Source organism: Cherax quadricarinatus, chromosome 84, assembly GCF_038502225.1.
Source record: "Cherax quadricarinatus isolate ZL_2023a chromosome 84, ASM3850222v1, whole genome shotgun sequence".
NCBI lineage: Eukaryota > Metazoa > Arthropoda > Malacostraca > Decapoda > Parastacidae > Cherax > Cherax quadricarinatus.
In genome coordinates this window covers 9,071,810-9,088,986 of record NC_091375.1, presented here as the reverse complement: position 1 = coordinate 9,088,986, position 17,177 = coordinate 9,071,810, and the positions used below count along the sequence as shown (strand labels likewise).

Below are 17,177 nucleotides of genomic sequence, written 5' to 3'. Positions count from 1 at the left end.
ATCATGGAATCTTAATTCTGAGGACATGTACATAACCTTCACGACTACGACAACTACTACTACTACTACAACTACTACTACAACTAACCCATCTCTTTGGGAAGGACCTACTTCCACTGGGGAATCCCGCCTACCAGTGAATATGCCCTCGTCTGCTACACCTGACGTTACTATATAAGCGCCAGGCTCCTTTCTTCTGCTTCAGATTATCCACGACTATGGTGCACTTCGCACCTACTCCTAGGTTGAGGGACTGATTACCTCATCTTCTGTACATAGTTCTACTGTCTTCAAGTTATGTCCTAGAATTTGTATTGATAAAGCCACTGGATGGCGAAACGTCTACAATAAAGATACCCAGATGTTGCACATGTGTCTTAATCTCATCTTGTCGGTATTATATACCATTCGTACACAACTAAGGACTCTATCGCAGAAAAATCTAAAATCGTTGTAAAAAGGGAATCTAAACATAAAGAAAATGACTGGTTAACACACAATGCTGGAACAGTAATAAATGAAGAATATCTAATGAATCAGCACATAAAAGAGAAGGCAACACACCATATATAGTACGGCAGATCAAGTATTCACTGGAAAAAGGAGAAATTCTCAACATAAATTATTTAATCCTTAAATTGTGGCATACCCAGAATTAAAATTTCCTGTGTGTGGGATAAATTCAGAAAACAAAAATCCTGTTTCTCACAGTTTGAAAAAAATAAGTAGAATAAAAAATTATAATCTTTTCTTTCTGTCTGATAAACATGCAAGAAAATAGGTACATCTTGCTACTTCTACTCACACCTATGTCATATTACATATACAGTAAGGCCCTGCTTTATGGAGTTTCACCTAATGGCATTCCGCTAATATGGACATTTCAAATTATGACCAAAACTCTCTACACGGCTTCCCCCACCTGACTTTCTAATAAGGTCAATGAAGGCCACCCAGTTTTCTTACATTTTCCGAGAGCACGACTCTCCATTATGTCTGGAAACTTTCCAAAATTTAAAATTTTAAAGCTATTTTATATATACTCTGACAATTATACTTAGGTGTACCTGTACCTAAATAAACTTACACACTGTGCTGGCATAAAGGTACAAGTTAAAATCACTAAGTGTTTTATTAGTCTTGAAGACACCATATTAATAACAACACAATAATAATCACTCTGAGGTGCATTAAATGTCGTATATGTTAATATAGACATTTTGATTAATCAATATGATATTTTTTTCAAAATTATAAAATGAATATGCTATGTAACACAAAATACACCCACAGTAGAATAAATTAACATGAGATGGTTTTCCAGTCGTGTTGTCGGAGTGTCGGAAAAAATAATGTTTTCTATAGTCCAACACCAAAGAAAATGTGTATACAATAGTATTACTGGGAGTAACTGTAGAAAATTATTCCTTTCATATGCCTTCTCTCAGAGCATTATTCCTTCTAAAAATGGTGTTATATGAGAATGAGAGTGTTGCTCTTTATTTATTCTACTTTACCAATGTGGAGACAACTTGGACAAAATGTAAGGTGTTTGAATTATGGTATAACATTCACAGACACAGGAATGAACGTGTATCACCCAAAATCAGACGCATTCGTCCGTTTGTTTACATACTTACTCTGCGGCTCTGTCTCATTTACTCATTCCTTCTCTCTCTCTCATTTATTCGTTTTTGTATCATTTACTCACCTCTCACCCTACATTAAGACTACAAATATATTAAGACAAGCAATGAATGTACTGTATATGGATTTTATCACTCAAGGGAGCTTTAAATGTCGCAGTACGTAGGGTGGTCAGACTGGCTACCATACCTCCCACACCCGACTTTCTACAAATAAATACTATTCGCCTCTCACCCTACACTAAGATCATTAAGACTACAAATATTTTAAGGCAGGTAATGAGTATACTGCACAGTGGAACTCCAGATTTCGCATGCACCGGATATCAGACATTTTGGATTTAGAACGCTTTTTTTGGGTGAAATTTTGCTCTGGATTTCGTACCTTGTCCCGGGAATCGTACATATCAGACACATCCGCCTGCCAGGACACCGCCTCAGTCTGGCTCAGTCACTGGTTGAGTGAGCGGTCATCCGAAACATTTCGCAGTTTTTGTGCTTGTTTATTGATTGTGACTGCGAAATAAGCCACCATGGTAAAGAAGGCGAGAAACATGATAGAATTCTTCAGTGATTCAGAGAGTCTATGATATGCACGATACTAAAATAGCAGGAGTTGATAAAGGCTATAGCGCCAGCCAGTGATAAAGTGTAGCAAGTAAGTTAAGCGATTAAGTGATAGAAAAAGGACGACACGGAACTAACTACTCCAATGTTGTTGGTTTATAGGGTCACTGACAGCATACGCTACCTGCGCTATCTTCCACCACCCTAAACCTCTGCCAGCATCTCCTCCAAAGTACGTGTGTACTACAGTATACATACAATAACCATTTTTTTTTCTTTACATTATGTTTTTATACAATATTTATTATTTATAAATTACATACATTGTTTCAATGTTTTCCTTATGAAACTGTGATGTAATGCAGTTAGCCTCACAAACAGTTTCCTTTTATAATACATAATGGGAAGATATATAGTCACAACAGGAGAGAGAATGGCAGCTGCCATAGCCACCACTAATCACATACATAATGACATATTTTATTCATTCTAGAGTATATATCACATTTCTATGTTATTAATATTGTATATTATGTCACATTACATGAATTGTGATAGATACATAAGCCGAAGAGTTGATATTAGCATCATATTCAAGTATTTTTTCCTGTCTCCAAACAAACTCTCCTCACTGTCTCCATATGCCAACAAGACTCTTTAATACATAAAGCTAAAAGTGATTTAAATGTTAATTTATCCATTTCATTAGTCATTTATATTTATTTCTCATTGTTTTCTGTATGTAAAACTATAGTTACTATCAATAAAATGTATTTGTTAATACTTTTGGGTGTCTGAAACAGATTAATTGTATTTACATTATTTCTTATGGGAAATATTACTTTGGTTTTTGTACGTTTCGGATTTAGACAGACCACCTGGAACGGATTAAGTACGAAATCCGGGGTTTCCTGTGTATATGCGTTTTATTGCTGTAGGGCGCTTTAAATGTCGTAGTATATTACATGTGGGTGGGGTGGCCAGGGGGGCTACCACATCTGACTTCTTACAATAAATACTACTCACCTCTCAACCTACATTAAGACTACAAATATTCTAAGGTAAGTAATGAATGTACTGTGTGTGTATTTTACTTTATATTGTTTTTTAATACCTAGTTCTATTGCTAACTTTAATATATATTAATGTAAACTTGTTATCTGGCATTTATTAATGGAAAAAATGGTGTTCTGCTTTCCGGCGATGTCCGCTTTCTAGTGGTAGCCTGGAACCTAACCTGCCATATAAGTGGGGCCCTACTGTACATGTACACATAGAAGTATACACACAGATCTTAATTTTAATTTATTTTCTTAATACAGCTGAGAATCCTTTATCCAAAATGCTTGGGACCGGAAGTGTTTCAGATTTTCTAACATTTATATGTATGTATCTATAAAACAGGATGGGGGGGAAGGGAAAGGGGTTTTGTGTGCAAGGGGTTTGGATATGTGTGAGTATGTTAGACAGGTGTGAATGGAAATGAATGGATTTTGGGACCTGACGAGCTGTTGGAGTGTGAGCAGGGCAATATTGTGTGAAGGGATTCAGGGAAACCGGTTAGCTGGACTTGAGTCCTAGAGGTGGGCAGTACAATGCCTGCACTTTAAAGGAGGGGTCTGGGATATTGGCTGTTTGGAGCGACATCTAAACTGTTGTATATGGGTGCCTCTGCAAAGTTAGTGATTGTGTGTGAATGATGCTGAAAGTGTTTTTCTGTTTTGGGTCACTCTGTCTCTATGGGAGATGGCTGATGTGTTGGGGAAAAAAAAAAATATATATCAGTGGGAGGAAAAGTCCCCATTTTTATTCCCCATACTCATACTTCTATGGACAACTCGAGCTTCAAAGCTTAGTATAAAGAATATGAAACTACGATTTAGATTTACAAATATTAATTCCAAAGATCTTTTTTAATATTAGCAAACACTACAAGAAACAGCCAGGCATGAAATTTTAATGTACAGTACTTACTGAAGCTGAAGTTCAATGTTGTGAGAATGAAGGAAATTACCACCAAACACAAGTGTATCTGTAGGTGTGAGCACTGCGTGGATCCAGCCAGTAGGGATGAATAACGTTTCACCGGCATGAACCACACATCGGTAACAGGTATCAACCTAAACAAATGAAACATCTAATAATTAAAAGGAACTACACTACTAAACATTCAAATTTGAAAAACATGCAACAAACCCCTACATAGTAATAAAGATGCATTCCTGATATACGTACATTTAAGCAAAACTGGGAACACACAGAGATGGTATAGTGTTTACACCTAACAGTACACAAGTCCAAAGACAAGTTATGAAATAGCTCTTCAAGCTAAAAATGTACAAATTGTAAGGAAAGGGTGAAAGCATCGGACAGGACATATGACTGAAAGGAGGAAGAGAAAAAAGATGGTAACCACATACAGCATTATAAAAGGATTTGAGAAGAAAATTTCACATACTTAAAGTGTTATTACAAGATTTTAAAATATTAATTATAAATTTTGCCTCTGATATACCTCTGATGAGTTCTGAGAGTTTTTCTGCTTTTGGAGCCCAGACATAGGCTAGGCTCATCTGGTACTTGCCTGGTCAACCAGGCTGTTGCTGCTGGTGGCCCACTGACAAACATATCCATCACAGCCTGGCTGATCTGGCACCTGGTGAAGATACTTGTACTTTTATATGCAAAATCTAAGGCAAAACCCACATCCAGTATTGAACCTTTGCTTAAAGGAGATGGTTCTTACATTAATGGTAACAAAGAAATGAACAGTGAAACATTAATCAAACTAAAAAGTGACAATCCAAGTTAATTTTTTGTTAGCAAGACCCAAAACTTTTCCAACATTTCCAAAATTTCTGACAGAACTCCAACACCATTTGACTTCTAAGGAATCCTTGATAGTATACCTAGACTTTCTTAACCTATTAATCTCACTCCTAAACATTTGCTTATTCTCAGCAAAATTTGTTGACAGAACCTCCCCCACTTTCTCATTTGTTCTCCTCTTATACTCCCTCACCACTCTCTTAACCTCCCTTTTTCTCTCAATATATTTCACCCTCCTTTTCTCAGTTCTGTTTTGTATAAATATCTCATATGCTAACTTTACCTCTCTTACTACTCTCTTTACCTCATCATTCCACCAATCAATCCTCTTCCTTCCCACACCAATTATCCTACATCCACAATCTTCTGCTGAACACACTAACAGTGCATTCTTAAATCTACCCCATACCTCTTCAACCACCACCTCATTACCTATATTCTCACTAGCTTATCATTCTCCATTCTCACTAGCTTATCTTTCTCCCAACAGTCGCTTATATCTTACCCTGTTTCCTCTTTTAGTTTATAAACTCTCACTTCTCTTACTCACTGATACCATTCCCCTTGTATCCTATTTACTTCTTACTCTCACTGAAATTACAACAAAATAATGTACACTTCTTAAAATACGTATTACCTATTACCAAACACCTTTCTATACAAGGTTCAATTAAAGGCCCCCATTATCATTTACCCTTGGGACCCCAAACTTACTTGTTTTGCACTCTAACAGTTTCTCCAACTTTAGCATTTAGGTCCCCTACCACAATTACTCTCAGTTGGTTTACAACTCCCTAAACACACACTTAGCATCTCCCAAAACCTCTCTCCTCTTCTCCAAGTGCATAAATACTTAGTATAACCCACTTTTTGCATCTGACCCTTATTTTAATCCACGTAATTCTTGAATTTATAAATTTATAGACCCTCTTTTCCTTCTATGACAGGTCATTTAACATTACTGGTACTCTTTCCTTAGGTCTAACACTCTCAGATACTCCAGACCTAATTCCCTATATTTCTGGTCACTGAAACTCTTACCCCCCTCCAGCTTTGTTTCACTTAAGGGCCAGGACATCCAGATTCTTTTCATTCATAACATTCACAATCATATCTTTCTCATTATCTGCACTACATCCACACACATTCAAACATCCCAATTTTATAAAGTTTTTCATTTTTACAATCTGTAATTTATACAAGAGAAGGGGTTACTAGATCCTTGCTCCCAGCATTTTAGTCACCTCTTACAACATGCAAGGTTTGGGGAGTAAAGAGTCTTTTCCACTTCCCCATGGGAATGAAAGGGAATAAATAAGAACAAGAACTATTAATTATAGGTAGTAGGTTGGTAGACAGCAACCGCCCAGGGAGGTACTACCGTCCTGCCAAGTGAGTGTAAAACGAAAGCCTGTAATTGTTTTACATGATGGTAGGATTGCTGGTGTCCTTTTTTCTGTCTCATGAACATGCAAGATTTCAGGTACGTCTTGCTACTTCTACTTACACTTAGGTCACACTACACATACATGTACATGCACATATATGCACACCCCTCTGGGTTTTCTTCTATTTTCTTTCTAGTTCTTATTCTTGTTTATTTCCTCTTATCTCCATGGGGAAGTGGAACAGAATTCTTCCTCCGTAAGCCATGCGTGTTGTAAGAGGCGACTAAAATGCCGGGAGCAAGGGGCTAGTAACCTCTTCTCCTGTATATATTACTAAATGTAAAAGGAGAAACTTTCGTTTTTCCTTTTGGGCCACCCCGCCTCGGTGGGATACGGCTGGTGTGTTGAAAGAAAGAAAGAAGAACTATTAATAAAAATAGAAGAAAACTTAGATGTGTGTGCATATACATGTATACATATACATGTAGTGTGACCTAAGTAGTAGCAAGAAGTACCTGTTATCTCATGTGTTTATGAGACTGAATGCAGACACACCAGCAATCTTACTACTGTGTAAAACAATTACAGGTTTCCATTTCAGACTTATCTGGTAGGATGGTAGTACCTCCCTAAATGATTCCAGTCTGCTGATCTACTACCTACAAAAAGTAATAAACTCAACAGGGTAAAATCAGAGGTCACCACAGTGAAAACCTCTGTTCCTTATGGCATAATACTCATTCTCATATCCATCATAGGCAAAGATACGAGTCATAGTATTGTACCATTCACTGCAGACAATGCTAAATATGTATCAGAGTGGCATCCATTGAAGACAGCAAATATCCAAACTGATATTAACCAGGTTTTACAGTGGGTCACAGAAAATAATGATGTTCAATGAGAAAAAAATTCAGTTACTTTGCTATGGAAAATATTAAGAATTAAAAACTGAAACAGAGTATAACACAAACTCAAAATACCCAACAGAGCAGTCAAGAGGAATGTGAGGGACTTAGTAGAGCTAAACAGAATATTTTGTATTCAAGGACCACTTCAGCACTGCTATCACAAATGCAAGAAAACTGACAGCTCTCCAGACTGGAATACTATTGACACAAACAGCCCCATTTAAAGCAGATTCTTCTTCTTTCAACAAACCGGCCGTATCCCACCTAGGCAGGGTGGCCCAAAAAGAAAAATAAAAGTTTCTCTTTTTAAATTTAGTAATTTATACAGGAGAAGGGGTTACTAGCCCCTTGCTCCCAGCATTTTAGTCGCCTCTTACAACACGCATGGCTTACGGAGGAAGAATTCTGTTCCACTTCCCCATGGAGATAAGAGGAAATAAACAAGAACAAGAACTAGAAAGAAAATAGCAGAAAACCCAGAGGGGTGTGTGTATATATATGCTTGTACATGTGTAGTGTGACCTAAGTGTAAGGAGAAGTAGCAAGACGTACCTGAAATCTTGCATGTTTATGAGACAGAAAAAAGGACACCAGCAATCCTACCATCATGTAAAACAATTACAGGCTTTCGTTTTACACTCATTTGGCAGGATGGTAGTACCTCCCTGGGCGGTTGCTGTCTACCAACCTACTACCTACAATTTAAAGCAGATGCAATTACAAAACTGGAGAATGTGCAAAGAATCTTCATTAAACTTACAAATTCAGTCAAGCACATAAATTATGAACAACTACAGTACATACCTTGAATTGTACTGCCTGGAAAATAAATTAGAAAAGTACAATATAATTTACACATGAATTTTTTTTTTGAGGATTGGACCCAAATCTGCATGCCAAAGTTACTCTTTACAAGAGGAAGAGGCTTGGAAAACAGTGCAAATACCTCTAACGAAGAGCAGGGGTACACCAAGCAACAACTCGGCAAGTGTAAAGGCACCAAGACTTTTGAACAGACTCCCTTCAAATACAAGAGGAAATACCAACAGGCTCATGGTTTTCAAGAAGGAACTAGACAAGTTTCTCAAGTTATTTCCTGATCAGCCAGATGGTGGTGCTTACAATGAACTTCATGCAGCTAGGATCAACAGCATGGTTGATCAGGCTATCAATTAAGAGGTCTGGTCTGTGACTGGGCTGCAAAGATGGTGACACCCAGAATCATCTTCAAATAACCTTCAGGTAACACAATCAACTGGTAGAATAAGAGACCCAAACTATAAATTAAGAAAGAAAAGCTGCTGAAAGGATACTATTTTTTTTTTTTTCAGAGTAGCAGAATGGAATAATTTACAAGAGGAAGTTAAGTGCCACAATCATTAAGAACTTTCAAAAAACTATGTGACAGACTAAAGCTGGGACTCAAAAGCTTAGCTCTGCATTTGCAGCTACAGTATTTATTCATTATATTTCAGTAGTTTTTATCAATGATAGGTCTCACTAAGGTAAGGTGACCCAAAGAATCGTAGGTTATGAATGTTGCAGTAAGGAGAAAGCTGGAGGCAGTGGAGATGTTGTGTCTATAAGCAATGTGTGGTGTAAATATTATGCCGAGAATTTGTAAAATGGAAATTAAGAGGTGATGTGGAGTTACTAAAAGTATTATTAACAGGGTTGTTGAGTTGGTTTGGTCATTTAGAAAGGATAGAGCAAAACAGGATGACTTGGAGGGTGTATAATCTGTAGTGGAGGGAAGAAGGGGTAGGGGTTGTCCTACGAAAGGATGAAGGGAAGGGGTAAAAGAGGTTTAGAGTGCAAGGGGTTTGGACATACAGCAGGCATGTCTGAGCTTGATAAGAGTGAAGGGAGACGAATGGTTTTTGGGACTTAATGAGCTGTTGGAGTGTGAGCAAGGTAACATTTTGTGAAAGGATTCAAGGAAACCGGTTAGCCAGACTTGAATCCTAGAAATGGGAAATACAGTAGGGCCCTACTTATATGGCAGGTTAGGTTCCAGGCTACCCCCGGAGAGTGGACATTGCCAGAAAGTAGAATGTCATATTTTCCACTAATAAATGCATGTATGTGCAAGGTAACAAGCTTCCACTAATACATATTAATTTAGCAACAGAACTAGGCATTAAAAAACAATAAAAAGTAAAATACACACACAGTACACTCATTACTTACCTCAAAATATTTGTAGTCTTAATGTAGGGTGAGGAGCGAGTAGTACGTATTTGTAAGAAGTCATGTGTGGTAGGTATAGTAGCCCTCCTGGCCAGCACACCCACAGGTAATATACTACGACATTTACAGCACCCTGGAGCAATAAAATGCATGTACAGAACACGCATTACTTAGCTTAAAATATTTGTGGTCTTAATGTAGGGCGAGAGGCGAGTAAACGACATAAAAACGTATAAACAAGAGAGAGAGAACAAGTAAATGAAAGAGGGCAAAGCCACAGAGTATGTAAACAAACAGACGAACGCATCTGGTTTTGGTTGATACACTTTCATTCCCGTGTCTGACTCTTATACCATAATACAGACACCTTACATTGTGTACAAGTTGTCTCCATGTTAGTAAAGTAGAATAAATAAAGAGAAACACTCCCATACTCATGTAACACCATTTTTAGAAGGAATAACACTGAGTGATGGCATACACATTTTCTTAGGTGTTGAACTAGAGAAAACCTTATTCTTTCAGACACTCCAACAAGATGACTGGAAAAACATCTCGTATATATGTTAATTTATTCTACTGTGGGTGTATTTATCATGTTTATATGTTACATAGCATGTTTATTGTATAATTTTGAAAAATATCATAGATGGATTAATCAAAAACTCTATACAGGAAGGCCCCACTTATACGGCGGGTTAGGTTCCAGGCTACCGCCGTAAAGCGGAAACCGCCGTAAAGTGGAACACCCTTTTTTTCCACTTAAAAATGCATACAAACACTAGATAACAAGTTTACACTAACATATATTAAGTTAGCCATAGAACCAGGCATCAAAAAACAATAAAAAAGTACAATACACACATAGTGCACTCATTACTTACCTTAAAATATTTATAGTCTTAATCTAGGGTGAGACAAGTAGTATTTATTGTAAGAAATCAAGTGTGGTATGTATTGTAATAAGCCAGGCTACCTTACCAGGCCACCCCACCCACACATAGTTATGTAAACAAACCAGGCTCCCACATCTTATATTTATGTTTATTTATTCTATTGTGGGGTGTATTTATCATCTTTTTATGTTATGTATCGTGTTTATTATATAATTTTGAAAAAAATATCATGGCTGGATTAATGAAAATGTGTATATTACCGTAATATACGACATTTAATGAGACTCAGTATTGTTATTATCACCACTTGTGCAAGTCGTCTGCTCACATCTCACATTTGTTTATTTATTCTACTGTGGGGTGTATTTATCTTATTTATATGTTATGCATCGTGTTTATTATATAATTTTGAAAAAAATATCATGGATGGATTAATGAAAATGTGTATATTACCGTAATATACGACATTTAATGAGACTCAGTATTGTTATTATCACCACTTGTGCAAGTCGTCTGCTCACATCTCACATTTGTTTATTTATTCTACTGTGGGGTGTATTTATCTTATTTATATGTTATGCATCGTGTTTATTATATAATTTTGAAAAAAATATCATGGATGGATTAATGAAAATGTGTATATTACCGTAATATACGACATTTAATGAGACTCAGTATTGTTATTATCACCACTTGTGCAAGTCGTCTGCTCACATCTCACATTTGTTTATTTATTCTACTGTGGGGTGTATTTATCTTATTTATATGTTATGCATCATGTTTATTATATAATTTTGAAAAAAATATCATGGATGGATTAATGAAAATGTGTATATTACCGTAATATACGACATTTAATGAGACTCGGTGACTATTGTTATTATGGCGTCACTTGTGGAAGTCGTCTGCTCACATCTCACATTTATGTTTATTTATTCTACTGTGGGGTGTATTTATCTTATTTATATGTTATGCATCGTGTTTATTATATAATTTTGAAAAAAATATCATGGATGGATTAATGAAAATGTGTATATTACCGTAATATACGACATTTAATGAGACTCGGTGACTATTGTTATTATGGCGTCACTTGTGGAAGTCGTCTGCTCACATCTCACATTTATGTTTATTTATTCTACTGTGGGGTGTATTTATCTTATTTATATGTTATGCATCGTGTTTATTATATAATTTTGAAAAAAATATCATGGATGGATTAATGAAAATGTGTATATTACCGTAATATACGACATTTAATGAGACTCGGTGAGTATTGTTATTATGGCGTCACTTGTGGAAGTCGTCTGCTCACATCTCACATTTATGTTTATTTATTCTACTGTGGGGTGTATTTATCTTATTTATATGTTATGCATCGTGTTTATTATATAATTTTGAAAAAAATATCATGGATGGATTAATGAAAATGTGTATATTAACGTAATATACGACATTTAAATGACTCGATGTATGTAAGTTTATTTAGGTACAGGTATACATAAGTATAATTATCAGAGTATATATAAAATATGAAATAACTTTTAAAAACATTTGAAATTTTGGAGTTTCCAGACAAAATGGAGAGACTTAGTGCTTACTGAGCTCATGGAGAATGTAAACAAACAGGGTGGGGCACGGTGACCGTATTAGAAAGTCAGGTGGGGGGAGCCGTATAGTGAGTTTTGGTCATAATTTGAAATGTCCGTATTAGCGGAACGCCGTAAAGTGAAACGCCGTAAAGCGGGGCCTTCCTGTATTAACATAATATATGACATTTAGTGCACATCAGAGTGATTATTGTGTTATTATTAATATGGTGTCTTCAAGACTAATAAGACACCCTTAGTCATTTTAGCGTGTACCTGCATGCCAGCACAGTGTGTAAGTTTATTTAGGTACAGGAAAACATAAGTATAATTATCCGAGTATACGTATATAAAATATGAAATAATTTTAAAACATTTGAAATTTTGGAAAGTTTCCAGACATAATGGAGAGTTGTGCTCACAGAGAATGTAAAACTGGGTGACCAGTGGTGACCATATTAGAAAGTCAGGTGGGGGAGCCGTATAGAGACTTTTGGTCATAATCTGAAATATCTGTATTAGTGGAATGCTGTAAAGCAGGGCCCTACTGTACAATGCCTGCATTTTAAAGGAAGAGTTTGGGATATTGGCAGTTTGGAGGGACGTCTACGCTGTTGTATCTGAGCGCCTCTGCAAAGACAGTGATTATGTATGAGTGACAGTGAAAGCGTTTAATGATGTGAATGATGAAAGTTTTTTTCTTTCTTTCATTTTTTTTTTGAGTTGCCCTGCCTTGGTGGGAAATGGCCGACGTGTTAAAAAAAAAATCTTCCAGTCTATCAAATGAAACCAACAAAACGAGAATACAACCATAAAAAAAACCATATGAAATACACCGCAAAGTCACCTTTTTAAACCAAAAACACTGTCGCAGTTTTTTCTCCTTATGCAATGTGCTGCAGCATTTTTTTTATATGGTGCACATTTACTGCATAGATTCACTCTCTCATATCTAGGCCCAAATTTACTGCTCACATCTTATCTGAGTGAGCTGAGCTAATGGCGTAGTACTACGGCACCAACAGTGACCTCAAACCCATGGTACTATGGAACAGATAATGAAAGGGTTAATGATTGCAGTTTACTGAAACTAAAAACAGTTTATGCCACACAAATGGTGTGCATGGAGTAAATTATGCTTATATAAGTACTTACTTGATCACCAAAAAACATTTCTGACTGGTTGTTGGCCTTCATCCATCTCTGGTATAAAGTTAGATTGGCAGGTGTTGGCTTGATTAGGTAAAAAACTTTTTCTCCCTGAAAAGAAAAACAATTTTGATAATCGAGACGCTTTTCAAGTTAGAAAATCGGCGTGAAAAGACTGGCTTGCCTAAAGAGAAATCTAGTGTGAAGTAGATACTGTTTATACATTCTCTGTAAACAACAATCTTTGACAAAAAATGTGTAAATGTTTGCCGCTGATCGTGTATCAAACAGAAAAATTAAAAAAGTAATGTAAACAAAAGATCAAATGCCCAGATACTGATGTTGTGCATTCTTTAAGTTTCTTAATAAAGTTCATTAAACTGTTTACATGTTTTATCTATACTTTTCCAAACATTTTTTTTGGGGGTACTTTTTTCTTTGCCGAGATTGTACATTTCAAAATGAAAAGTAATCTTAGACACCAGAATGTGTAGAGAACTCATCTAAAGAATGATCTTGAACTGTACGAGAAATTCTAGCGGTTATGGTTAGAGACAATATATTCATGTGGAAAGAGCTAAACCCACATGGTTTATACAGCACCTAGGGAAGGGAAGGCATGAGGCGTACAGCTCCAATTCTTCCAATCAAGAGCCCTCTAATTGCATCAAGGAAGCTGCCTTGAAGGGTTGCAGATGAGAATATATGAGCAAAAGGTAATAAATGTACAAACATATATGACAGCAAAGAGTTATGAATAAAAGAAAATGTTTCAAAATGGTTAACACTGTAGAATGAGAGACTTGCAAAAATAAATCATAATTTTGGAGAACCTATATGGAACATTATTTTTGAGAAAAGAGGACAGTAAATTAAAACAGGCCACAAAAAAGTATTATTTAGTTCATGGAAAGCTACAATGAAAAGTACTGATGATGAATTCACCTCGACTGATGCATCAACACCATCATAGGAAAGTGTAAGCTGATGAGGGTAACAAAAAATTTAGGTAATGGAAGATTGAATATCTTGTATTAAGTTTATATATCCAAAACATTTTATAGGTAGTAGGTTGGTAGACAGCAACCGCCCAGGGAGGTACTACTGTTTTGCCAAGTGAGTGTAAAACGAAAGCCTGTAATTGTTTTACATGATGGTAAGATTCCTGGTGTCCTTTTTTCTGTCTCATGAACATGCAAGATTTCAGGTATGTCTTGCTACTTCTACTTACACTTAGGTCACACTACACATACATGTACAAGCATGTATATACACACCCTTCTGGGTTTTCTTCTATTTTCTTCCTAGTTCTTATTCTTGTTTATTTCCTCTTATCTCCATGGGGAAGCAGAACAGAATTCTTCCTCCGTAAGCCATGCATGTTGTAAGAGGCGACTAAAATGCCGGGAGCAAGGGGCTAGTAACCTCTTCTCCTGTATATATTACTAAATGTAAAAGGAGAAACTTTCGTTTTTCCTTTTGGGCCACCCCGCCTCGGTGGAATACGGCCAGTGTGTTGAAAGAAGAAAGAAAGATTGCTGGTGTCTTTTCTGTCTCATAAACATTCAAGATTTCAGGTACATCTTGCTACTTCTACTTACACTTACGTCACACTACGCATGCATGTACAAGCATATATATATATATATATATATATATATATCTTTCTTTCAACACACCAGCCGTATCCCACCGAGGCGGGGTGGCCCAAAAGGAAAAACAAAAGTTTCTCCTTTCACATTTAGTAATATATACAGGAGAAGGGGTTACTAGCCCCTTGCTCCTGGCATTTTAGTCGCCTCTTACAACACGCATAGCTTACGGAGGAAGAATTCTGTTCCACTTCCCCATGGAGATAAGAGGAAATAAACAAGAACAAGAGCTAGTAAGAAAATAGAAGAAAACCCAGAGGGGTGTGTATACATATGCTTGTACATGTATGTGTAGTGTGACCTAAGTGTAAGCAGAAGTAGCAAGACGTACCTGAAACCTTGCATGTTTATGAGACAGAAAAAACACCAGCAATCCTACCATCGTGTAAAACAATTACAGGCTTACGTTTTACACTCACTTGGCAGGACGGTAGTACCTCCCTGGGCGGTTGCTGTCTACCAACCTACTACCTATAATATATATATATATATATATATATATTTTTTTCAACAAGTCGGCTGTCTCCCACCGAGGCAGGGTGACCCAAAAAGAAGGAAAATTCCCAAAAAGAAAATACTTTCATCATTCAACACTTTCACCTCACTCACACATAATCACTGTTTTTTGCAGAGGTGCCCAGAATACAAGAGTTTAGAAGTATATACGTATAAAAATACACAATATATCCCTCCAAACTGCCAATATCTCAAACCCCTCCTTTAGAGTGCAGGCATTGTACTTCCCATTTCCAGGACTCAAGTCCAGTTATATGAAATAACCGGTTTCCCTGAATCCCTTCACTAAATATTACCCTGCTCACACTCCAACAGATCGTCAGGTCCCAAATACCATTTGTCTCCATTCACTCCTATCTAACACGCTCATGCACACTTGCTGGAAGTTCAAACCCCTCGCCCACAACACCTTTACCCCCTCCCTCCAACCTTTTCGAGGACGACCCCTACCCCGCCTTCCTTCCCCTACAGATTTATATGCTCTCCATGTCATTCTACTTTGATCCATTCTCTCTGAATGACCAAACCACCTCAACAAACCCTCTTCAGCCCTCTGACTAATACTTTTATTAACTCCACACCTTCTCCTAATTTCCACACTCTGAATTTTCTGCATAATATTTACACTACACATTGCCCTTAAACAGGACATCTCCACTGCCTCCAACCGTCTCCTCGCTGCTGCATTTACCACCCAAGCTTCACACCCATATAAGAGTGTTGGTACTACTATACTTTCATACATTCCCTTCTTTGCCTCCATAGATAACAATTTTTGCCTCCACATATACCTCAATGCACCACTCACCTTTTTCCTTCATCAATTCTACGATTAACCTCATCCTTCATTAATCCATCCACTGACACGTCAACTCCCAAATATCTGAAAACATTCACTTCTTCCATACTCCTCCTCCCCTCTTTTCTATGCTCACTTTCAACTTTCTACCTTTACACACACTCCCAAATTCGTCCACTAACCTTTGCAATTTTTCTTTAGAATCTCCCATAAGCACAGTATCATCAGCAAAAAGTAACTGTCGCTTCCCATTTTGTGTTTAATTCCCCATAATTTAATCCCACCCCTCTCCCGAACACCCTAGCATTTACTTCTTTTACAACCCCATCTATAAATATATTAAACAACCATGGTGACATTACACATCCCTGTCTAAGACCTACTTTTACAAGGAAATAGTCTCCCTCTCTTCTACACACCCTAACCTGAGCCTCACTATCCTCATAAAAGCTCTTTACAGCATTTAGTAACTTACCACCTATTCCATAAACTTGCAACATCTGCCACATTGCTTCCCTATCCACTCTGTCATATGCCATTTCTAAATCCATAAATGCAATAAAAACTTCCCTACCTTTATCAAAATACTGCTCACATATATGCTTCAATGTAAACACTTGATCTACACATCCCCTACCCACTCTAAAACCTCCTTGCTCATCCGCAATTCTACATTCTGTCTTACCTCTAATTCTTTCAATAATAACCCTACCGTACACTTTTCCTGGTATACTCAGTAAACTTATTCCTCTATAATTTTTACAATCTCTTTTGTCCCCCTTCCCTTTATATAAAGGGACTATACACGCTCTCTGCCAATCCCTAGGTACCTTCCCCTCTTTCATACATTTACTAAACAAAGATACCAACCATTCCAACACTATGCCCCCCCACTTTTAACATTTTTGTCATGATCCTGTCAGTTCCAACTGCTTTACCCCATTTCATTCTACGTAATGCCTCACGCACCTCCCCCACACTCACATCCTGCTCTGGGTTTTCTTCTATTTTCTTACTATTTCTTGTTCTTGTTTATTTCCTCTTA

At 36.9% G+C, this 17,177-nt stretch overlaps 1 protein-coding gene across 1 annotated transcript in view; it reads right to left on the bottom strand.

Moving 5' to 3' along the window:
* Positions 1–17,177, bottom strand: part of LOC128704262 (lysine-specific demethylase 7B) — a 67,931-nt gene that overhangs the window by 28,913 nt on the left and 21,841 nt on the right. The window contains 2 exon segments of the mRNA XM_070102921.1: positions 4,188–4,333; positions 13,172–13,276. Of these exon segments, the coding sequence (XP_069959022.1) occupies positions 4,188–4,333; positions 13,172–13,276 (251 nt within the window).